Source organism: Neolamprologus brichardi, chromosome 3 (assembly GCF_056152115.1).
Source record: "Neolamprologus brichardi isolate AB-2024 chromosome 3, ASM5615211v1, whole genome shotgun sequence".
Classification (NCBI taxonomy): Eukaryota; Metazoa; Chordata; class Actinopteri; order Cichliformes; family Cichlidae; genus Neolamprologus; species Neolamprologus brichardi.
Window position 1 is genome coordinate 29,743,445 of NC_142106.1, and position 25,901 is coordinate 29,769,345.

Genomic DNA, 25,901 nt, shown 5'->3' on the forward strand with positions numbered 1-25,901 from the left:
CTTCCTCATGTATATATGTTTTGTTTATATTTACACACAGAATTACTCATCATGATACTCATGAGCATGTTTATACTGGTGATCATGTGACATGGTCACCAGTACAATTACGATACTTAGGAGCTTAGTATTGTTAGAGTTGGAAGTGCCTTGGTAATTTCCCTTTAGTTTGATATTAAACTCTGAATTATACTGTAAACATTTATACAATTACAAAAATAATTATTACAATAACAATTAATTTATTAATTGATCATTTACAAATAAATAGTCGTGCAGTTTTGCAAACCTTCCCTATCAATCTCGCTGCTGTCCATATGTCACAAATCACGCCTGCCCACTCTTTACCCACCCTTGCTGCACTCTCTTTGGGGCTCTCAGTTGAACTTATCCACCTTCACTTCCTCTACTCCTTGCAGCTTCACTGTTAAACTGTCTCCCATTCATACACATGTGTTCTGTCGTGCTTCTACTGAATTTCATTCCTCTTCTCTCCGGTGCATGTGTCCTCCTCTCCAGCCTCTCTTCCACCTGCTCCCTACTCTCACTACACATCACAATGTTGTTTGCAAACACCATAATCCACAGAGAGTCCGGAATGACCTCATCTGCCATCTTGTCCATCACTACTGCAAACAAGAAGGGGCTCAGAGCTGATTCCTGATGTAATCCCACCCCCAGCTTGAACTGCTAAGTTACAACCACACACCTCACTGCTGTCTCACTGTCCTCATACATGTCCTGCACCACCTTGACATACTCCTCTGCTACTCCTGACATCCTCACGCAGTACCCCACATGCTTGGCACCATATCCTTTCTCTAGATCCACAAAGACACAGTGAAGCTCCCTCTGACCTTCCTTATACTTCTTTCTCAGCATGAAGCCATATGCTGCCATATCACTGACATAATGGTTTTTTTTATGTTTTTGTTTGTTTTTTCATGTTGCTGTTGACCTTCTCTTGTTTTATTGATGCCGTGCCTCTCTTTAGGGACCTTCAAAAGTAAATACATAAAACAAAATAAATGAAAACAGAATAAAGTAAAACTAACTAAACAACAGGTTTCATGGTACTGAAGGCGTGGTTTTAAAAGGGCTACAAATGAGTTTCTTCTTATTATTAGGAAATCTAATTAAAGCTCCCTTGAAGTTAACACATATGTAGCCCAACACACATATGTGATACATATTTCATCCCTGAAACTAAATATTTTGTACATTTAATATTTGTACCTGTAGCTGAGTTTGGATCTACATTATGGTAGTCAGAAGTTTCCTCTGGATCATCACGCTTTCCTGTAACATTAACACGGAATATATATGTGGGTATAATGACTCTGAGGGGCCTTTAAAATATAAATGGTACAGTAAACAAATGAGATTTTATTCACTGAAACTTAAATGTTACATATATTTACAGGTATGATTTCAGAAGTGCACATGGTTTTGGCTACATGATACATTTGCAATTATAATTCAAAATCTGTTTTGTATTTTCATATTTTTTGTACTCACTCCTCTGTTCGACACTTCTGAGCTGAAGAGAGATATTTCTGTAGTCATCTGTTCGTCCACCTAAAATGAGGACAATTGCACTATTTTAGATTTTTATTATTCAGTAATCTTGATCTAATCTTTAATAAAAAAGACATATCTTATACTGTACCCGTGTTTTCAGAAGGTCTACATGACTCATAGACGTTCATGTCACCTTTGGGTCAGTGAGAATCAAGACAATGACAAAATAATCACTCTGTGTGCAGTAAACTTGCAGTTATATTATAACTGTGAATATAAACATGAGTATAGAAATGTTCAGCTGTAAATGCTCTTATTTTGTAACAGGTGTGTGGCTGACCATGAAGAAGGGAGGAATATATTTGCTGCTGATTTTCATCCTGGCTCATAGTTTGAACTGTAGCAGCGGCCTGACTGGTTTCCTGAGACTGGGCTGGTCTGAGGTTTTAAACAGGTTCAAGTTACAATGAATGTGTTACATAGTGTTTGTTCACTGGAGACAAGAAAAGAAAGTGTTTTACCAACCTGATACAAAGTGTACCTATGGAGAAGACAGTAATAATCATATTAAATGGGTGAGTATTACAAATAAACATAATAATTGTCCATACCATGGCAGTGTCTGGCAGTTAATATATGAAATAAAAATAAATAAATAAAATCACCCTTTGATTTTTTGTGCCAACAACAGAGCAGCAGGGACAGCAGGAGAATCAGTGACATACCACTAACCAGCCCCGTGATTAGAGAGACAGAAAGTGAAGATCTGGATCCTGTAATGATAACAAATAAAAATTAGCTTAATCTATAATGATATAACCCAATCAATGGGATACATCATGGGCAAAGGACACTTTGAACCTGACAGGCATTTTCTGGCGTGTCCGAAGATGTCTGTAAATGTTTAGTTAAATCAGAAAGTCATCTCTTAAAATTGTGGAGATGGAAAATATTGTGAATGGTTACATAGTAACGACTGGGATGTTAAACAATCAACACTCTATAAAAATGGCTAAAAAGACAAACTATAAAATACAGTTTTAGTTCAAAATAAGGGTTTGCATACTTTACGTGGGCAGGACCATTTTAACCTTCTTTTAACCTTTTAATCTTCTTCATTTTCACACTTCGATTTTGTAGACTGTCACTACTGGCCGGCTGGTTTTATTTGATGATCCTTTTGTTTAAATCTTTTGAAACAGAGACAACAGGGTATTTCTTCTCTGTCTACAACTCTATCGTTCATACTTACCTTTTACTGACATCCAACTTTCTGGTGACTCATGCCCTGAATAGTCACACTTGTAGAAGCCTTCATCAGACTTTGACACTGCAGGGATATTTAGCTTTTCTCGGTCATCATTTTGAATTAGTTTCCCATTTTTGTAGAATGCAACAGTGGAATTGAAGTTTCCTGTCCTCAACTTGCAGCCAAGAGCAACAGAGTCCCCTTCATTGACTGGATGGACAGGGCTCACCAGGATCACATCAGTATCTGTAAAAGCCATTAAAATATGAGAGAACTTACCAACATACAGTCTACTGTTTCTATCCTTGTTTGGTAAATGAAGACAGTGGCATCAACAGCTCTAATCCTGTTCTTTATGTTTTTATTAGTATTATTTTTCCTCACACTTTTAACCACAGCATGATCATTTAAGCTATAGCTGGATTTCAGATGCATTTTTGGCTACATCGTCTCATAATTATGAATACTGTTATGACACAAAGCTATTACCACACCTATAATCATGGGCTCACATTTCTGCTTCATCCTCTGCAGTGTTGGATTTATTTGTATGTGTCCAATGGCTGCACTGTGAATTTAAATCTTGTTGGTGCCACTTAATGGAAAACTAAACTCTTGGTATCGTCATAATTATGTGGAAAATATATTTCAAAAATGTAGATATTGAACCATATAATGAAACATGTCAAACATTGTATAAATACATGTTCTATTCTGCTGTATACACATTGTAATAAGATGACTTGTAGCAAGGATAGATTTTTTCCTTAATGCAATATAAACTAATGTGGTACATACAGTATTCTGTTGATTGTTTGCACTTCTATGTTGCAGATTAGTCAGTGTTTCAAGGTTACTGTGCCATTCAGAAATACAGGCTACAGGTCTAACATTCAAAGAAGAGGCCATCTGGGAACATCATTCAGTGTCTTGTGTTGGCCAAAACTCATTTGAATGAAACCAAGATAACACAGAAAATTGTTTTCTTGTTTAGATTAATACAAATTTGAAATTCTTTTTGAAATACTCAAATGCCACATCCCCTGGACTAAAGAAAAGAAGGACCATCCACGCTGTTATTAGGGCTCAGTTCTAAAGTTTGGATCTCTGATGGTTTAAGGTGCTTTAGTGACTATGGAATATGAGCTGCTTGGCTCATCTGAAAAGGCACTATTAATGTTGAAAAGTATATAGAGATTTTAGAGCAAAATATGCTCTCATCAAGATGACTTTTTTTCATGAAAGGCCTTGCATATTTGAAGAGTACAGAAGCTGAACTGGGCTGCCTGGAGTCCCAGTCTTTCACCATTTGAAAACAATTTGTGTATCTGTTTCTTGCAATTATACAGTTTCTCATTTTAAAAGCTTAAACATAGATACTGTTTTCTTTCTTAATTTATATTTTACACAGCGTCCAAACTCTTTAGAATTAGGGATGTAAAGACCTACAAGGTGCAGTGATGTTGATTCCATTGCTGAACTGTCCTGATTCAGACTCACACCAGGACACAGCATCTTGGTACAGGAGACGATCTATGTTGCATGTGGATTCAGTCATTATCCCCCAGTTTCCACATTCCAGGAGTTCTCTCAGGTATCTGTCCCGAGTAAATGTCATCACTCTCCACTGAGAAGAGTTTCCAGAACAATTCAGAGATACTGAATCATAAATGAAGTGCTGCACACTGTTAGGACTGACTGTGAGAGAGGCTGCTGAATTTAAATCTAGAGGAAAAACAAGAACTGTCATTTTTTTCTTGATAGATTAATAGATTGAAGACTGTGAATGCAATAGTAACACTTATTTTTTTCCTTTTTAAATTAGGAGCAAAAATACTGACCTGCAGACCAGACAAACTTTGGTCGACTGTGATCAGTGTGATACTCTGGGTCTCCTCTTCCAGCTCTGCACACATATCCTGCTGTGTGTGTCTGTCCATGAATGATGTAGGAGTCCTGTGCAGTCCCACTGATGCTTCCAGGTAATAATTCATACTTGTAGAGGCGATAAATTCTATTATGATGTCTCCAGTGTCTGTGTCTGGAGTAATAGTCATAGGGGTAATAGTGGTATGGGTGATACATGCCTGACTCCTGTTTAATAACTTTATACCAGTAGAAGCTCCATCCTGCAGACGGATGTTCAACATCACAGTTCAGAGTTACTGAGGCTCCAGGACTCAGCCATGATGGAGACACAGTGAGGACAGGATGACGTTCTGTTGGGAAATTATATTTTCAGAGTGAGATCAAGAACAAGAAGCTTAAGGGCAGATTATCTGTTAATAAATGCAAGCATACAATTCACATTACATTTACAATTCACTCACCATAAACTATCTTTAGGTCAAAGGATGCACTCCACATTGTTGAATTCTGTTGTGCACTTCTCATTCTGCCCTTACACCAGTAGTGCCCATGGTGTGATGTAGAAACAGAGTTAATCTTGTATTCATTTTGGTTTGGAGGTTGATGTGAGCTGCTTGTTTCCCACTCATAATCCCACTCAGTGTCTTCTCCTGGGATCTCACATTTCAAAGTGATTGTCTCTCCGCTGTATACCTCCGGACAGTTTGGATGCAGAGTCACAGCAGGCCTGTTTCTAACTGTTAAACAGATAAAAAATAAATAAATAACTAATTAAATTACTTTTAAACATCTTCCATTAATTAAATAAAGGGAAATTCACCATGACTCACCGGTTTTTTTAATACTGATCACATCACTGTAGTCTATGTAGTAAAATGGGTTGCCTCGTCCTCCTCTGCACCAATAGTCTCCTTCCTGTGATACACCGATTTGTCCATCAGAGTGGAGAACAACTTCTGCCATCGTCAGTGGTTCTGAGGTTTTCTTGCCTCTGTACCAGTAGTAACTCCAACCAGTAGTAGATGGTGTCACAGAGCAGGTCAGGGTGACTGTATCACCTTCTAGAAAGACTCTGTTATCAGCACTGATGCTGGCCTTTGGTCTGTTTCCTGTTTAATTTAGAAAAAAAAGAAATGTATTATAAAATTACAGTGAAACAATTACTGCCTCTTTGCTTTAGAGACAATCACAATTTTACAAATAATTCTTAAAGGATACATAGTATATCTTAGGTTACGTTCACACTGCAGGTCTTAATGCTCAATTCTGATTTTTTGATCAAATCTGATTTTTTTTGTCTGCTTGTTCACATTATAAATAAAATGTGACAGCAAACGCGCTCTAGTGTGCCCGCATGCGCAAAAGAAGATGTCACACACAACGCGCTCTGTTAGACCCAGACCAAACAATATTGTTTGACTGATGGCCTTAATATAAAGACTTGTTTCAGACTTTATGTTTCCCAATTTTGCTTTAAGTTATAAAAATATTTTTGTTATTTACATATGGCCTAATAATTATCCTTATTGCTGTTTTAGAGGAGCGGTGCTTCAAAGGATAGTTGCAGATTTCTGTCAGAATCTGCAGATTATACAGTATAAATAAAATGTTCACGTTTCTCCAACGTTGTCTTCCCAACAGTTTCACTGACATCTACACGGGATGGCCAGGAAACGTTCGCGATGTCTTCTCCGGCGCTGATAATTGGCGTCTGTCTTGTGTCAGTGACACAGAAGACGGATTTAATGTGACATGACCGTTCAAACTGCAGTCGCTTTCTAAAACATCGGATATGTATCAGATTCAGTACCACATACGCAAGAAACCCAGGTCGGATTTGAAAATATCGGATTTGTGCCATTCAAACTGTCATACCATGATCAGATATGGGTCGCATAGGGTCAAAAAAGTCAGATTTGATGCGCTTTCACCTGCAGTGTGAACGTAGCCTTATTCAGTAGCACTCAGCCTGTACCAAGTATGTATGTTTGCATCACATATATGAAATATTAACATTTGCAGTTACATGCTTTTATCAAACTCAGTTTAATTTTGCAGTCATCTGTTGGTAACAAATGCACTGTTATGAAAAAATTAGGACCGCGCATTGAATATTCAGTTCTTAATAAGGAATATTCACATATCAAAGTCTAATTTTGTTATTATTTATTTTGGTAGAAAAAACTCATTTAACAGCAGGTGGTCTAAGGAGCTTGGAAAGAAAAGCGACTGGACTTCTTTAAGTTCCTTTAAGACGTTTCACCTCTCATCCGAGAAGTTTCTTCAGTTCTAAGGTTAAATGGCGGAGAGTCCCAGATTTAAACCCAGTGGGAGTATCCCCCCAAGGTTACTAAGTTCTGACCTTAGAAACTCTACATTTCACACTTGATCTTGAAAATCTGCACCAATACAGTTCTCCATTCCTCAGGCTTGTGTTAAACAATGTGACTAAAAGGCCCACTGCCCTCTCTTCTGGACATCTCCATACCCCCCACTGATGTGACATCAGGACCAGCTGCCTTTGTACTCACTTCATCTGCTTATCAGCTGCACTCACTTCCTCCCTACTAATCCTCTGCACTTCCTAACTTTTCCCCTTCCATCCTCTCTGTCATTTTCTACATTCATGAGTTCTTCAAAGTATTCCTTCAGTCTTCTCCATCTTCTCTGTTATAACTGGAGCTTCGATGGATCTAACCTGTCTATCCGGCTCTACTGAACTTGTCAGTGGAGACTCTTCTTCCAAGGCAAATGAAGATTATGGGAATCTTCGCCCACTAAGCCACCCCACTACATCATGAGGAGAGGATATTTCATTTGACTTTTATTAATGGTAGATCATTAACAAACAAGGCTTTTCTGTTAAATGAATTCTTCACCTCACAGGATTTTATGTTTCCCACAGATGCTTGTCTTAGTGCTGGTGAGTCCAGCCTATTCTTACAACTACCTTCTCTTGTCTGTTTTCAGCTCCCTTTGCACTACTGGCAGAAGTGGGGGTTAGCAACTGTTTTCAAATCCAGTTTCCAATGTCGACATTTATACTGTACTGTGCACTCTGATCTACCACTAAGATTTTTAAATAGAATTTGCAGAGTTTGTGGGTGAAATAACCCTGAATTATGATCACTTTAAATTGTTGGTGGTTTTAATATTCATGAGTCTAATGTCTTCATCTTGTTGAAAGATTTAACCTCACTTACTCAGTGACTTGTCCAACACAGGAAAAGGGACACACACACCAGACCTTATGTCCCACACAGATTTATGATGCATGTATTTCAGACCATGATGCTGTTTTACCTTCTGTTTCTTGGTTCTCAAATTAAATAGTATTGCCCAGCTTATCGAATTCACATAAATTCTTTAACAGCATCTTTGTTTTCATTAGATTTTAATGACCTTAAACTTTTCATTTGAAAATACTTCATGACGAAGCTCTCGCTCTCTTACTAGTTGATAAAAAATAAATCCTTACATACATAAATGTGCATCTGAATACTTTTTATACTTACACTTTCAACATAATGCTACTGCTATTAGGTCTAAGCATTTTATACTTGATGAAATGCTTAATTTACAAAACAGTCATTTATAAACAACAAAAATGCTGTCATTAAACATGCTATGACCCGTTAACGAAGAATAATGATTTCATCATTATTAGTTGTAATGTTTATTATGCCATAAGATTTTATAAATGATCAATCCTGCACCAATAAATTAGTGAGAATAACTCATACTATGTGGTTGTAATATAAACTATAAAATGTTATAAAATGTTGCCCTTGTGCCTTATATAGGCATAACAAAACTTTCTTACCAGAGACTGTCAGTGTGATGACATCACTCCACTCTGTCACAGAATACAGCTCCTGTTTGTTTTTACCCATACACCTGTAGCTTCCACTGCTGATCACAGATGCATTAAGATTTAAGTATGCATCATTTGCCAGAACTGTGCTTGAGTCGGGTTTGCTCCACTCATACTCCCACTCAGTGCTTCCACCTAAAGAAATCTGACATCTAACAGTGATCTTCTCGCCACTGAATATCAGAGGCCAGCTGGGATCCAGGGACACAACTGCTTTGTTGGAAACTGTTTACAAAAACAAAAATCCAATTGGTCCAGTTTTAAATATTTCTGCATCCCATGTTAATCCAAATGAAAACGCTTAAACTCACCTCTTTTTTCAATAGTAATTGGATGACTGTCCTCTGTGAAGAAAACTGGGTTTCCTCTCCCTCCCTTGCAGTAGTAGATACCTCCCTGTGTGACAGTGATCATTTGATCTGGTTCTTTGTTTCTAATCACCTGAATTTCTGAAAAGACTGAGGCACGTCTGAACCAGAAGTATTTCCACTCATTGTAGCTCCCCACAGAGCAGCTGAGTGTTACATTGCCTCCAGCTGGTATAGTTCTTCTTTCAGCAGTAATTGTGGGTCTGGGTTTGTTTGCTGTTTGTTAGAGTAAAACAAATCTGTTTTTCTATAGTTGGTCAGATGAAAAAGAGTAAATAATAAACTCAAAGATGATTTTACTTACAGACTTTTAGTGTAAAAGCATCACTCCAAACTGTTGAGAAGAACAAGTCTCTTCTACCCTTACACCAATATTGCCCGTTGTAGGAAAATGAAGCACTGCTGATGTTGTATTCACTGTGTGTGGGAGGTGTTTTTGAGCTTGTTGTTCTCCATTCATACTGCCACTCAGTGTTTTCTCTTCCTTGGATCTCACATTTGATGGTGATCATTTCACCGCTGAATATCTGAGTCCAGTTCTGTTGCAGAGTCACAAAGGCCCTGTTGGACACTTTTCATACCGAAAATGAATTAATACAGAAAAGGTTGGTCATCATAAATCTTTGTCCTTTTATTTCTTACAAAAAGTTATCAAACTCACATGTTTTCTGAATGTGATACACTTTGCTGAGGTTTGTGAAGAAAACTGGGTTTCCTCTTCTTCCTCTGCACCGATAGATGCATTCGTCTGAGACATTAATGAAGTTCTGCAAAGTGTTCGTATTAATTGCTACTTCACGAGAATCTGGTACTTGTCTGAACCAATCATATGTCCAGCCAGCAGAGCCCTGAACAGAGCAGGACAGTGTCACCGAGTCCCCCACTGGAATAGTTGTCCCGTCTGCTGTTATAGTCGCTGTGGGTCTGAGTGCTGTTTGATTTAGAATACATTGTTTTTGTTATTTATGCATTTTTTTCTGGGAAAACCTCAACGTTAACAATTTCTCATAATATGTAGAATAAAAGGCTGTGAAGTAATTCATCAAGGCAGCATCTCATGTGACCAGTTCTTCTCACGTCTCTCATACATCATACTATATATAACATACACTTCGCTGTATGTAATGCACTAAAGTTCACACTGCTTCCTAATTTGATGTCATCTTCACGAGTTGTCACAACGCTCAGCTAAAAGTTACATCGTACTTGACATATTTACTTCCTGCTACATTTTCAGCCTTAACAGGTCGACTCTGAGTTTGTAACTTAGCAGGAAATTTCTGCTTAATGTTACTGTCCACGCCCTGCTGTGCAGAGATCATTACATCAACAAGAATAAAAGAAAAATACTAAATAGAAACTTTGGAATAACATAAACTGAAACTCTGATGCTGGATTTAACACAGCTGTGCTACTGGAGAAAGAAAGTCTAATAAATATGATACAGTAGCTTACCTGATATGGACAGAGTCAGGTTATTACTCCGTTTTGTAAAATCTTTCAAGCCATTGTGGCGACCAATACATTGATAATTCCCACTCAGCTCTGCTGTCAGGTAAAGTGAGTAGGATCTACTTTTACTAAAGTGGACCATTTCTTGATCATTCCAGTTGAATTTGTAAAGCCAGTCAGTGGCATTTCCCTCTCTCATGTCACAGATGAAGGTTACAGACTCTCCAGCAAATAAATGGGACACGTTTGGTTTAAGGCTCAGCTCAGCATCTAAAATCCAACATGAACATAAACACACAGAAAAAGTTCAGACAAGATTTTGTCTTAATGAAGAGGAAGATTTCTCACTTTACAAGCAACTATTAATGTATTTCTAATATAATTTGCAAAAATGAAGAAAAAACAAGAATGTTATTCACACATCAATCCATAGAAAAATAAAAAAGGAAGAAAGCTGTTCATTTACCTTGAGCGTCTCCACAGCAGAGGGTAATATTCAGCACTGTAACATATCATTCAATCATCAGTGATCACATGTCGCAAATAAAAGCCTTTTTAATGAATATAATTTTACCAGTAGTATCAATAGTTGGACAAACATTTAGCACTCAATATAGTTCAGTCTTTATCAGTCAAATAAAGGAAGGAATAAAGGAAGGAACTTATACTCACAGAATAAGGACAGCACGCTGAGCACAGTGAGCCCCATCCTCACACTGAGCCTGAAAGTCTGTCACTGCTACTGACAACAGAAACACTGAAACAGAAGTGAGAAACAGAGAATGTGAGAAAATAGTAATGTTTCTCCTGATTATGGGAGTAGAGGCTTTCTGCAACCTCGTTTTATGTGTTCAGCCTTTCACTGCTACTTCTCTTTTAGCCCTACATGAGGACACTGATGACATATCTTATTTTTAACTGTTAACACTTCCTGTTTTACTGTGAACAGTATGCAGAGCTGACATTATATATGATCCCTGCTTCTGAAACTAAATTGTAACTGCTCAGATAATAATGTTTGGGAAAAGGATTTGTCGTAGTGTTTTAAGATCACCAGAATGTCATCAATGGTTTAATTTAAAAACAAATTCAAAGAAAAAAAAAATGGAACAATTTATCATTGTTATGTCTTAGACTACTTAAAATCTAGGGTTCAAACGGGACGTAGCAAATAAATTCAAGCCTGAATGTAGATTTTCTCAGGGGCAGATTGTTAGACCAATAATGTTTTTTTAAAAAAAAAAAAAAACAGAAAAAAGAAGGAGCCTCAGCTAATGCTTTATGTAGTGGCTTCCTGATGAGATGATGTGGGTGGCAGATTGCTGCAGCTGCATTCAGCCAGAGGCAGGAACCTGTAGTGGGTCCCACCCATAGACAGACACACATGCACAGAAGAGAGAGAGATAGGGAGAAAAACTAAACTTGGAGCAGGAAGTTTAGGAGGACTAGGGGACCATGACACTGACGGTTAGCATGTGGTTGATGAGCTCAACTTCTTTTTCACACCTTGCAATGTGCTGCTAGATCAGGGCTTTGACATCATCTCAGACATTGAGCTTTATACATATGCAAACAAACTTCTTTATATTTTTATAATGCATTCAGGAAAGATGTGCAATTAAACATGCTATACAGTTAAAGATCAACAGGGTTTATAAAAGTATTACAGCATCTGACACTCCTGTGGTTTCGAATAAAAAGTCCGCTGTTGTGTTTTTTTATATATATAAATGAGGAAGTGTAGAGTGAAATGTTAGAAAATAGTTGCTTCATGCAAGACAGAGGAATGAAGGTCTTTGCATTAAAAAACTACAACTAAGATACTGAAATATATGAGTTGTTTCACCTACTAGGAAATCAGAATGACAAATGGAACAACATAGTCATCCATTGCGTGGCAGGTTTGTCAGAGAAACTCATCCCACGACCAGAATTCTCAAACAAAAATACCACATTTTATGTTCAAAATTAAATGTCATGCACAGTAGCAGAGAAATACAGGTTAGAAAAGTACAGCTGTAACATATGCAGTTTTAACTCTTAAGGACAAAAATACTACATGGCACAGATAAATATTTGTTGCTCAGACATCAAAACTTAACACAGAAGAAATGTAACAAGACTTAAGCAAGATGACTGAAAAAGAGGAACAAAATATAACTAACTATGACCAGGAAGAGAACCCAGATAACTAAAACTAAGTGCAGAGAATATGAATTCAATTAAACTAACTAGTAATAAAATCTTTAAGTTAGCAAATACAAAACTCAAAATGCAACATCAAAAGAATACAATATACCAAAGTCACCCAAGCCTGGAGTTGTACCTCAGTATCTAGAAATTTATTTGTGTGTGACTACTCCTCACATATATGTTTCTAGTATGTTTGTATTTATTGTAAGTTATTAACAATTATTTGTCAGCTCCCACTGACAATTTACCCAAAACCATGTGCTTTGATGATAGCACTTTACTGAGGTCGCAAGTTTGTTAATCTGAGGTTTTTCCCCCTTCAAAAGTACACTTGGAGCAAAGCTATAACTAGGCTGAACAGACACTTGGTGTACTGTAAAATGCTTTCAGGTTAACCCTAGTTGTACGACAATATTAGATTGGTGGCGATGTCATGGATCAGCAGAATGATAGACCTGCTCACAGACGGGTTTGTTCACGTGTGAATAGAAACAGAGGCGAAGCAACTGGTGAATCTCTAATGCAGGGGTGACAAACTCCTGTCTGCAAGGGCCGGTGTCCTGAAACTTTTAAATGTGTCCCTGCTGCAACACACCTGAATAAAATTAGTAGGTCATTAGCAAGAGATTATTGAACTCGACTGCATGCTGAGGTTACAACCCCTAACCCAGTGGTTTCGAACTCCAGGCCTCGAGGGCCAGTGTCCTGCAGGTTTTAGATCTCGCCCTGGGTCAACACACCTGAATCAAATGATTAGTTCATCACCAGGCCTCTGGAGAACTTCAGGACATGTTGAGGAGGTAATTTAGCCACTTGAATAAGCTTTGTTGCTGGACACCGGCCCTCGAGGCCTGGAGTTCGACACCTGTGCCCTAACCCTACTTAAGTAAATTAATTGTTTGGAATAATTTACTTCTTAAAGCAATTTTATTGCACCACATTCATTCACTCATGAGCTGCTGTGACATGAATCAAATGGCTGAATTGCCACCTCAGCATTCTTTCAAGTTCTAGTCTCTTGCTAATGACCTATTCATTTTATTCAGGTGTGTTGCAGCAGGGACACATGGAAATGTTTCAGGACAGCAGCCCTCGAGGACTGGAGTTTGACATCCGTGCATTAGATATTTGGGAATGGCGGTGAAAGTATTGAGGCTTTCCAAGGAAAGCACTGTTGTTTGAAACTCAGGGGGCTTGATACACACAGAGAGACTGATTATTCCACTGAAAGACAAACAGAAACTCATATAAGAAAGAAGCAGAGCACATATCTCACTGACACAATAATATGGCAACAACTGAGTATCTGCTTCCGTCGTAATACTGAGCTTGATTAGAAATGGTGAAGCAGGTGAATCTGATCAGCTGATCCTCTACAGGAGAGCAGCCAATGGGGCAGCAGAGAAAATGAGAGGAGCTTCCTCTGAAGGGAGTTAACACATGTCCACAAGCACACACACAAACACCAACAGGAGAGAGAGAAAGAGACAAAAGCCAGGCCATCACGACAGAAACTTTGGGACCACGTCAGGAAACTGTTGGGTTTATCCGGCACAACCTTGTTACCATGGAACTACATGGAAGACGAGGTATTCATGTCAGAGAACAGCAGCATTTAACTTGACAGTGGCACTGCTGCACTAGAGTCTGGATTGGCTCTTTCTATACCTGTGTGGGTTCTCTCAGAGTACGTCTGCTTCCTCCAAACATATGCATGTTAGGTCAATCAGTGATTTGAAATTCCCTGGAGCTGTGAGTGATTTTCTCTTTCCTACTCTGTTGACCCTCTGATAGACTGGTGACCTCTCCAGGTTACACCCTGCCTTGAGAGGTTCAAGCCCCTCTGTGACCGAAGAATATGGAAATTTTAATCTACAGCAAATGGATGGATGAGTAGATGACTCACACTGGGCATGTTGTAGTTGCACAAAAAGAACAGGATATTCCTGAGAAGACCAGTAAGAAATGATAAAGTAATCAAAGGGCTTTTACACTATGAAAGTTATTGAAAACAAAAGTCTACGGGTCTACTTCACTTACTGAGTGCAATAACTTATTGGGTGTTCTTTCTAAGCTGAGACAGTCAAAACTTCATTAGAATATTATTATAATTTTAAATTTATGTACTGTAATTATTATTGTTTTTATCTATTAACTTTGAATTATCATATCTGCTGTCTAAACACTTTCACAATCCTGCTCCTTTTTTTACAGCCAATAATGAGACAATCTTTCTATATTTATAGAATAACCAGATGATGTATTTGTTGTAAAACTGATCAAATAAACAAACAAATAAATACTGTATCACTGAGTGTGTTTGATGAACAAGTACCCTCATCAACACCCAAGGCATCAGTAGTTGCAAGACAGTAATCTGTGTATTTGTTGGTACCTCTGAAAACCAATATCTAGGCTCCTATTTTTAACAGTAGAGTAAATCCTGTAGTCAGACTGTACATATAATTATTATTTCTGTCTTTCCATGTACAGCTGTGGTGTTTATGAACATTCCCCACTCTGAGCCATGTATGATGTGATGCCACTTAACTTACTTTACCGTTTTAGAACACAAACATTCAAGTCAATTTGAATCAATTTTGTTTATTTAACAACAACTCACAATAATAGCTGCCTCAAAATGCTTTATTTTACAAGATAATCACCTTAAAATAAAAAGTCCGCTTTCAACAAGCACCTGGTAACAGCTGGGAGGAAGAACTAAATCTTACACTGACAGAAACTAAAATATGTGGATGATATCAGCCATGTGTGAATTAGATCTATCTGGAGCAATGAAGCGCAGAAACAAGAACAAGTTTGCAAACAACTTTAAATTGTTTTTCAACAAACAAGACTGTAGATGTAACAATATTTGAGATTAAATATCTTATAGGAAACACATATTCATATAACACAATTGCAGCTCTCCAAGCAGCTTACATAAAATAAAATTTAAAGTTGATCTTTTCCTAAAGCTGCTAAAAGAAGAAAAGCAACTTTATAGAAAAATATCAAGTGATGCTTAATTCATGCAGGGGAAGAGAAACATGTATGCTTATCATACACATCAAATGATTTTAGAAACAACACAGGAAACATCTGTAAACATGCACTGCTCAAAAAAAATTAAAGGAATTATTTTTAATCAGTGTTTAGCATCACATCACTCAAACGCCTAAACTTGTTTTACAGGTAGAGGTCATTGACATTTTTCCCTCCTCATCTCTTCTGACTATTTTTTTCACTATTTTTGCATTTGGCTAGGGTCATCATCGTTACTAGCAGGGTGAGACGATCCCTGGATGCTACAGAGGTTGTAGAGGATGTCCAACTCCTCTAGGATGCCAATTCAGTGCATGCTCAAGAGTCTGTCACCCACTGTCAGACCCTATTGTGCTGTGGGTTGTGGGTTCCTCCTGGTATGATAATGACCACCCTCATGTGTTGAGAGTATGCAGGCAGTTCCTGGAGGATTAAGGAATTGATACCACTGACTGGTCCCCACGCTTGCCTGAACAAAATCCAACTGGGACATTATGCTTCTCTCCATCTGAAGCTGCCATGCTGCAGCTCAGACTGTCCAGGAGCTCAGATGCCCTGGTCCAGATCTTGGATGAGATCCCCAGGACACCATTGACTCATTATTCATATGCTCCAACATTGTCAGGCATGCACACAAGCACATGTTGGCCAAACTGACAACTGAGTATCGTTTAGAGTTGGTGCAATGAACATTTGACAAAACGGACTAACCTGCTGCATTATTTTGTCACTTTGATGTGTCTTTGCATTTAGCCCTCTGTAGGTTGTTGACTTTCATTTCCAAGTGTTGTTTATTTTTTATTTTTTTTATTTGTTGTTTATTTATTGAGCAATCTAAATGTAAAAACACTCTAAAAAGCATCCTGGTCTCAAAGCCAGATCATCAGTTGGTGCTATTATGATGAAAGAAGTTTGTTTGACTTTATTTTATTTGATAAAACAGTGCATAATCTCATTTTTTCCAATGATTTCTTTACTTCTAATGAAATTAACACAGTTTTGTCACTGATCCAGTTGGTTTTGCAGATCTTGTTATTAATCTGAAAGAAACAATGCAGCATAATTCAGTCGTAAAAGCTGATTTAGAACTAAATTTACTCCATAAAAACTTGAGTACTTGAGTTCATTGTTACAGCAACAAATCACAACATGTAAGCTATTTTATTTCTGCACAGTTACCCAGAGCTGTTTGTGATTTCACTTCAGAATAAACTGTTTCATCAGCTGCTGCAGGAGCTGGTTTTCCTGCAAATAAAGAAATGATTTGTCAAATGTCATTGCTTTTGCTTCTTTGTTCTAAGTGACAACTTAATTTATTTATACAGTTTCCCTTGGTGTGTAAAACATGTAAAACCCAAAGCAAAAGAAATAAGGTACTAATTTTATTACACTACTTACCTTTGTGTCTCTTAGGTTTTGCTTTAGTGTAATAGACCTGTGCGTACAACAGGCTGTCATCTAAAAGAAGATGGACAGATGAGCAGCATTAAAAAACGAGTGGCTTTAATTTCCTTTATATTTTCTGTCAGTTAACACCTACAGTAACTCATCACAGGAACTGACTGAAGGAGATTTTCGCTCTATTGAAGACGAGATTTTATGACAACCTGTTACTGTCATGTTTGAAAACCTGTTTCTTTCTCTGCTGCTGTTAAATCTCATTTCAGTGTCAGATCACTTCAAGCTTCCTCCACCCTGGTTATTAAGGTCAGTGACCCTATAATACAATGATATCTAACTGATATCATTATAACCCTCTTAAAATGATGAAATAATGGTGTAGAATAAAGTTATATATTATATTACTTTACTCACCGTTGTCTTTCTTGGTTTTAGCTCTATCGTGGGAGACCTGTGCATACAGCACACTGTCATCTGAGAGAGGACGGACAGATGATCAGGATAAAAGGTTAAGTGTGTTAATTTTCATTACATTCATATATCTGTCAGTCAACAACACACTGATCATAGAAACCTATTGAAGGTCTATTAAAGATGTTTCTGTCATGTTTAAAAACCTTTTCTATGAAAACCTGTCAGCCCTCAAGTCAGTGTCACATCAGCTCAACCCTGCTCAGCACGACCCTTCCACTAAGCTCAAATCCAAACCTTAAGGATCACGGTTCAGTTTTCCTCCATCTTTGCCATTCTATACTCCTGCACTACTCATACCATTTATGTCCTCTTAAAACATAAGAGATAATGTGCTCTAATCAACAGACTCCTAAAATGTTTCTTCTAATCTCTTATCTGAAACAGTGCTGAAATTAATTCCACGTGATTCTTCTAGGTTAAAATATTAGAATAACAATAATAATAATGATGTTTATTACATAACTTGGCATAAGAAAAATGAAAACAAAACGTAATTACATTTAAAAAAATTATACCAAAATAAAGAAAAAAATATTAATCTCTGAAATGTAAAAACAACCAAACAAAAAAAGGATATAAGCAAAGAGTTAAAAAATGAAGACATGAGGTTGATTACAGGTTGTTGTCTCATACTGTTAGTAGTGACAGTAACACCAGCAAAAAGTGAAACTGGAGAATAATCAGTCAGGAGGAATGAGATAGATTCATAAAACAGATTCACACGGTTTATGTTTTGTAGGACAGACTGATCTTAAAGTTGAACTGACCCCGTGTTACACTGGAAGAACCAAATGTCCAACCTCTTTGTTTTCTTATCTGTGTGCAGCTGATTTCTAAAACTTCCATGTTTAAACATAAATAATCACATAGTCTTCATATATCTGTGCTACTGTATCTACTTTACCATTTTGTGTGTCATCGTGGTCTTTGATTGATTCATAAACACAAGCATCACCTACAAAAACAAGCCAATGATAGGTTAAAAATTGAATTTCTTATGTATGGGTTTGATTATCTTCTAAATCAGCAAACAACTGAGGAAGCTTCGCCCCAGAAAGGCAGCAGGTCCGGACAAGGTGTGTCCGAGGATGCTAAAGGCGTGTGCTGCTGAACTTGGGGAGCCGCTACAACGAGTCTTCAATCTCAGTCTGCGACTGGGGAGAGTGCCCACCCTATGGAAGACATCCTGCATCGTCCCGGTCCCCAAAAGGAACCGGCCCAATGAGCTGAATGACTTCCGACCGGTGGCACTGACATCACATCTTATGAAGACTCTAGAGCGGCTCTTCCTCAACCTCCTCCGACCACAGGTACAACAGGCCCAGGACCCACTACAGTTCGCCTACAAGTCGGGTGTGGGAGTGGAGGATGCCATCTTGTACCTCCTGCATAGAGCCCACTCACACCTCGATGGGGGAAAAGGCACGGTCAGGATCCTGTTTCTTGACTTTTCCAGTGCCTTTAATACCATCCGGCCCTGTCTGCTCCAGGAGAAACTGAACAGGATGGAGGTGGACCCCTGCCTGGTGGCTTGGATCTCCGACTACCTCACCGACAGGCCACAGTACGTCAGGCTGAAGGACATCACGTCTGACACTGTGGTCAGCAGCACAGGAGCACCACAGGGAACTGTGCTGTCCCCTCTTCTCTTCACCCTGTACACCTCTGACTTCTGCTACAACTCTGAATTATGTCACATTCAGAAGTTTGCAGACGACACAGCCATCATGGGGTGTATCTGGGATGATCAGGAAGAGGAGTACAGAAGTCTGGTGAGGAACTTTGTCACATGGAGTCACACAAACCACCTGCAACTCAACACCTCAAAGACTAAGGAACTGGTTGTGGACTTTGGGAGGTCCAGAGCAGGTCCACTGCCGGTTCAGATAGAGGGGGAGGAGGTGGAGGTGGTCAACAAGTACAAGTACCTCGGGCTGTGGGTGGACAATAAACTGGACTGGTCATGCAACACAGAGCACCTGTACAAAAAAGCCCAAAGCCGACTGTACTTCCTCAGGAGGCTGAGGTCTTTTAACATCTGCAGGAAGCTCCTGAGGATGTTTTACCAGTCGGTGGTTGCTGGAGTACTTTTCTATGCTGTGGTGTGCTGGGGGAGCAGCACAGCAAAGAAGGACTCATCCAGGCTGGAAAAACTGATCAGGAAGGCTAGCTCTGTGGTTGGCATGAAGCTGGACACTCTGGTGACAGTGGCAGAGAAAAGGACACTAAAGAAACTGCTGGATATTATGGACAATGCTGGGCATCCTCTGCACACGGCCATAAACAACCAGAAGAGTCTGTTCAGTGACAGGTTGCTTCTCCCAAAGACAAGAACCAACAGACTTAAAAACTCCTTTGTCCCACACGCCATCAAACTGTTTAACTCCTCTCTGGAGGGGAGAGGGAGGGGAAACAGGAGGACAAAGGAGGGGGGAACAACTAAGCTGTAGTGTCTCTCCACTTCACTGTGTAATACCTTTGTGCAATACTTTTTGTTAACAATCATACTTGAAATGTGCAATTCACTTGTATTTTTAATTTTATTTTTATTCCTATTTATTCTATTTATCTATATATGTCTTTATTTATATATGTGTGTGTGTGTGTATATATATATATATATATATATATAATATTCTTGACTCTGTAACTTCTGTCGGTGCTGTGCTTTTTGGAAAACAAATTTCCCAGAGGAACTTACCCGAGGGATTAATAAAGTTCTATCTTATCTTATCTTATCTTATCTTAGAAACAGATATATTGGACCTGGAGTTTAAAAATCGTCAGTAAATAAATTTATAAATACAACAACAACAACAAAACTTGTCATGGATCAGGCTGACCTTGGACAGTAGAAGCATGTCGACTGTGTTGAGCTTCATCCTTGATCACGTGGTTCATTGCAGAGCTCTGATTTGTGCTCCGAGTCCTGGTGGAACAAAAAAAACAAAACAAAAAAAACAAACGTAGTAAACCTGTAGGTTTAATAAGAAACACAGGATGTAGTTCTAGTACAGGAGAGGGGAGATTTGAACCAACCTGGCAAAGAATGAATCTGTAAGAAAAGACAGTTATATTCTTTATTGTAACCTGTTGTGGTGCAGAAATATTACATTGAGTGTTCAGGATACATCTGTGATTTTCATTATTTACATCATATTCAGTTTAATATCAGATGGTTAATGGTCTCACCCTTTGACTGTTTGAAGCGACACAAAAGCAGAAGAAGAAGAATCAGTAAAATCCCACAAACGAGTCCAACAATCAAAGGAGTAACAAATGAAGAGCTTTCAGGTGTTGCTGTAATAATACCAGGCTTTAATTAGATGCATTTATACAGATTAGCAACATAGTTTACATGGGGACATTTTAAAACATAAATACTATTTACAACATCACTATTCCTAATAATAACTAAAAATATTCCATTTATTTTAGTATCATCGTCCTCTGTGGTAATTATTTACCTGAATAGTGATACAAAAAACCTTTTGAATTTCTTATCACCTGTTTATCATTCCCTTATGAGCAAAGGTATTTAAACCAACAGCAGATTTTGATTCAGATGAGTGGTGATAAATTCTGTGAATTATTTTCTAATTCAAATACATAATGTGAGCTTTACAGAGACAAAAGTATATATCGTTATTTTATCACTTTGTATTTATACTGTAAAGCTCTGTGCTAATATGTTTCAGCTCAGAAGAACATTTACGTTTGTCTGCAGACACTGTGAATTTTTCAATAATGGTAATATACAGTAGATAATGAGCGAGCGTAGAAGTAGATTCACATCATCATCTATTCTACATATTGTATAAAAAACCTAATGAATGCTGACATGAAGTAATCACTCAACACTGGTGCGCGCTCTCCCTTCACATTTGTATTGTGCATCTTCGAGTGAATTTATTTTTGTTTGGTAGTTTTCCATTCATACATCCACTAAAGGTCTAACTGTGAGATCATTAACTTATCACTTTTTGTATTTCTTGAAGAAAAAAAATTAACTCACCCCTGCGATCAATCCTGACTGACTGGCTGTCCTCTGTGTAGTAAACTGGGTTTCCTCTTCCTCCTCTGCACCTGTAGAGTCCTTCCTGTGAGACACTGATTTGTCCATTTGAGTGGAAAACTGCATCTTGTGTGGTCAGGGCTTCAGAGGCGTTCTCATCTCTGTACCAGAAGTGTTTCCATCCAGATGATGATGATGATGGGTTCACAGAGCAGTTTAGGGTCACATTTCCCCCTACTGGGATGTCTCTCATGTCTGAAGTTATTTGGGCCTTTGGTTGATCTGCTGTTGAGTTTAAACAAAGACAGAAAGAAAATATAAATATATACCCCACACACATGGGTTGGGATCACACTGCCCTGATGTTGTCTGCATTAATGTTACCTCTTGTAAACCTCCTCTCCAGTTTCAAACAACACATAGCAAGCAATAACACTAAACTGAAATGGTATGAGTAATCTTACAGATGCCTATAATCCATTTTATTCTTTTAGTGTTTATTTTTTTCTGTTTCATTATGATTCTTCTTTGGATTTATAAAATAATACTTGTGATTATTCTGTGTGATTCCTTCTTATTTTCAGAACAGAAGACACAGAACGTCTTACTAATGGAAGTTTATAATTCCCAGACCATGTAGCTGCTCAGAGAAATCTGAAATACAGACATTTTAGTTATGAGATTTTTAGTTTCAGTCTTTCATAAAACATTTTCATTTGTTTAGATTATTTTTTCATGGTAAGTTTGCTTTGATTAGGAAATTGTCTTCTTCCTACATGATCAGAAGGAACATATCAACATATCTCTGTATCTATAAACCTCCTGTTGAACACATACACACTGATATCAAAAACTCACACATCACCGTTTGTTCCATTAATACAACAAAATGGATTCATTTATCCACCACTGCTCATGCAAAGTTCTTAAATAAAGTGTTTGAAAGCATTAGTTTCATGACAAATAAAGAAAGAAGAAGAATATTCACACAGTTCACCTTGGTTGGCAAAACAAACCAAAAAGTCAGTCACTAAAAATGTTGATTGTTGTCACAAAGTCACTTTCTCTCTAGGATGCCTCACCCCACAGTAATGCAATTGAACCAGGAAAATATTGCATTACTCCTTGTAACTCTATCAATCACAAAGACGATTAGTAATTAAAGAAAAAACATAAATCTTACTATCTAAAAAAAGGGATAATATAATATGGCTTATATATTACATCTTTGGCGCACATATTCTGTCCAATTTGTATTTGCACAGAAATCACCTCAGTGTCTGCTTACAATAATAATTTTTCCATCTTGTCAATTTTTTTCTGTTTTTGTATTTCTGTCATTATTGTCCTCAGGTGATGGAGCAGCAGGTCAGCATTGGCGTCTCTATACCAGCTGAAAGTTCATGACACAAAGTGGTGACAAACTGTCTACGATGAGGCTACTATCAGCTGCAGCTCTTTGTCTGACTAACAATGTAACATGCTTTGTAGACCATTGAATTCATCCTGTGCTGACCATGATGACATTTGTCAAATGGAGATCACACAACAAACATGACTTACTTGATACTGACAATGTGAAGGCTTCACTCCACTCTGTTGAAGAATATGAGTCATCTCTGCGTCGACTCTTACACATGTAGTCTCCACTGCTGGACTCAGAAACGCTGAATGTCACATCATTATTGTGTGTCCACTGTGTGGGTGTCCTGGGTCCTCTCCATTCATACTCCCACTCAGTGGCTTCACCTCCTTCCTGCACCTCACATGTCAGAGTGATCGTCTCACCTCTGAATATCTGAGGCCAGTTGGGTTGTTGTTTTACAACAACTTTATTGGAAACTGTTTACACATATTAACAGTTGAGATACAAATAGAAACATGAAATCAACACAGAAAACTTAACATTGTATGTTTGATAATCATGAGTGAATGTATATTTCAAACTAAATTACTGAACTCACTGGTTTTCTCAATGGTGACTTTATAACTTTCATAAGTGTAGTAAACTGGGTTTCCTCTTGTTCCTCTGCAGCTGTAGATTCCTCCTTGAGATACTCTGATATCTCTGTTTTGTTGATCTCTGATTTGAACTTCAGAGTTTCTTTGGGTTCGTCTGAACCACTCATATTTCCATCCATCAGAGCTCTGCACAGAGCAGGTCAGTGTCACACTGCCCCCTACTGGTATGATTGTTGTTCCTGCTGTCAGTGTGGCCCAGGGTCTATCTGCAGTTATGAAAAAGAAGAAAAGAAAATACACAGCCATTGAACAACATTTTAAAATATGTTTTTATTTTATTTAAATTCCAACTTCCAAGAAGAGATGTCTTTGCTGAGCACGCATCATTCTCAGGGACTCCTCTCATCCTGCCAATAAACTCTTCCAGCTCCTCCCCTTCAGCTGACGCTACAGGACCCTACAGACTAAAACCAGCAGGTTTATGAACAGCTTCTTCCCCACAGCTGTCACCTTACTGAACTCAGTCCCCTGCTGAACCTTTCCATCCACACCCACTTATCCCTCCTAATGACCATGATCATGACTGTCATTCATTCTCAACATTCAGAATATCCTTACATTGGTTACTGCTATAGTTTAGGACACTGAACCAGTATAGTCTCTGGTATAGTGCGTACACTGTTTACTATTATAGTCTGTTCAGAGCGCTACGCTTCCACTGTGAATATATTCATAGCACTTTGTAGATCTGTTTACCATATGTAGCACATCTGTATAAATTTAGCAAAGCTTTATATTTGTTCATAGTACATCTGTATTTCTGCCCGTCTGTATAGCAATACAGAACATCTGTATACTATACAGATCATCTGTATATCTGTACACATGTCTGTAGGTCATCTGTATATTTGCTCTCTCTGTACATAATCTGTTCATAACTATCCCACCATTTATTTATACTACCCTTATCTGTATATAATTGCTCCTATTTTTTAGCACTTACTACTCTTGCTCTCTGATCAGATGCAAACTGTATTTCCTTACCCTGTATTTATCGATGCCTAATGACAATAAAGTTGAATCCTAATCCTAATTTAAATTTATTTTTTTAATTCAGTTTAAGATAATTTTAATTTTTTCTAACATGGTGAGAGAGCTACAATTTTGAGGTTAGTCGGGTAATTCAGGTTGTAGATCTCTAAATAAGCACAGTACAAATGTTTGTCCATTCTTTGGCCTGAAGAAGTCACACTGAATGTAAACAAAAAGGAAACACACTGATGGGTTCAGAGGGATCTGCCTGGTTTCACATTTAGACAACAGAAACATCGTCACCTTAAATTATATGGCGCTTTTGATGTTTCTTTTTTCATTATTTAAATTAAATTTCATCGACAGTTATTCTTGTTATACAGTAAAACATGCACATGAGTATTTTGGTTGTAGTGTGTACTGTGAACAAAGTTAGAAAAGTTAAAATGCAATGGTCTTGGTTAAAGTTTCAATACATCGTAAATAAAATAGTTTCAATGAAACATTTATTAAACACATATTTTTTATAATTCAGATGAGTATTTTAACTGGAATCATCACATTATTAATTACTGAGGACTTACCTAATACAGTTACAGAGACAGCACTACTGATCTTTGTATAATCTGACCACTTTGAGCTGCCATAGCACTGGTATTCACCACTGTGACCTGTAGATCTAATTTTGAATGTGTAGTCTTTGTATTTGCTGGAGCGGACATACTCTCGACCATCCTTGTCGATTGCGTAATACCAGTCAGTGTCTTTTCCTTCATTCATGTCACAGTTGAAGGTAACAACCTCTCCAATGAAATAACTGGACCAGCTGGGTTCAATAGTTAGCACAGCATCTAGAATCCAACACAAACAGACAATTAGCAATCTGAAACACTTATTTAATGCTCAAGGCAAAACATTGATTGATAACACTTTATTTATATTCACACAAAATGAAAATACAGTGACAAGTAAATAAAAAGAAACACAAATAGGATCTGCATTAGAGTCATACAGGTTGAGAATAATCTTTAAAAAAAAAGGAAGAAATTGAAAAGGGAAAAACTGTTCAGTCACCTTGAGCATTTCCACTGCAGAGGAGCGTACAGAGCACTACAATAAAGACAGAAACTTCAGACATTATCAAACTAAAGACACCAAAATGTAACATAAATAAAACACTGTTGGTAATGGAGTGTCTCATTTCTTGAGGCACATGATCAATAGAGAGTTAATGACCTTCTTAATGGACAATCCCACTAGGGTTTAAAGTCCAGTGGCTTTCTGACCAAGCTCCTTAAAACACTTGGAGATGTTCTATGTCTACTATGATCTGAATCAGTGCACTAAAATCTAATCCAGTCTACAAACAAACATGTTAATAACAAAACATGAGAGTCCTCTGATCACATGACCTGAAATGGTACAGTCCATCCTCTTTGGGCAACA

General features: G+C 37.9%; 2 protein-coding genes across 2 annotated transcripts in view; both read right to left on the reverse strand.

Moving 5' to 3' along the window:
- Positions 1-489: 489 nt before the first annotated feature.
- On the reverse strand, positions 490-11,055 carry LOC102776947 (Fc receptor-like protein 5). The gene is made up of 20 exons (XM_087836146.1): positions 11,006-11,055; positions 10,800-10,835; positions 10,337-10,603; positions 9,543-9,812; positions 9,186-9,452; positions 8,825-9,097; positions 8,463-8,723; positions 5,470-5,748; positions 5,101-5,376; positions 4,863-4,989; positions 4,612-4,784; positions 4,220-4,495; positions 2,774-3,016; positions 2,187-2,294; positions 2,047-2,062; positions 1,862-1,959; positions 1,670-1,714; positions 1,519-1,578; positions 1,237-1,299; positions 490-998 (listed from the first exon to the last, which is right to left on the reverse strand). Exons 1-20 carry the CDS (start codon positions 11,040-11,042, stop codon positions 991-993), a joined length of 3,183 nt encoding a protein of 1,060 aa, XP_087692272.1. The 5' UTR covers positions 11,043-11,055; the 3' UTR covers positions 490-990.
- Positions 11,056-16,705: 5,650 nt separating this feature from the next.
- LOC102778695 (uncharacterized) overlaps positions 16,706-25,901 on the reverse strand; it is a 29,852-nt gene continuing 20,656 nt past the window's right edge. Inside the window, exons 15-26 of the mRNA XM_087838275.1 lie at positions 25,530-25,565; positions 25,040-25,306; positions 23,426-23,689; positions 23,025-23,303; positions 21,462-21,746; positions 20,639-20,746; positions 20,486-20,501; positions 20,290-20,375; positions 18,351-18,401; positions 17,387-17,446; positions 16,970-17,029; positions 16,706-16,816 (exon numbers count right to left, since the gene is read on the reverse strand). Coding sequence (XP_087694401.1) covers positions 16,728-16,816; positions 16,970-17,029; positions 17,387-17,446; positions 18,351-18,401; positions 20,290-20,375; positions 20,486-20,501; positions 20,639-20,746; positions 21,462-21,746; positions 23,025-23,303; positions 23,426-23,689; positions 25,040-25,306; positions 25,530-25,565 — 1,601 coding nt within the window. The 3' untranslated portion in view covers positions 16,706-16,727. The remainder of the gene's footprint in view (positions 16,817-16,969; positions 17,030-17,386; positions 17,447-18,350; positions 18,402-20,289; positions 20,376-20,485; positions 20,502-20,638; positions 20,747-21,461; positions 21,747-23,024; positions 23,304-23,425; positions 23,690-25,039; positions 25,307-25,529; positions 25,566-25,901) is intronic.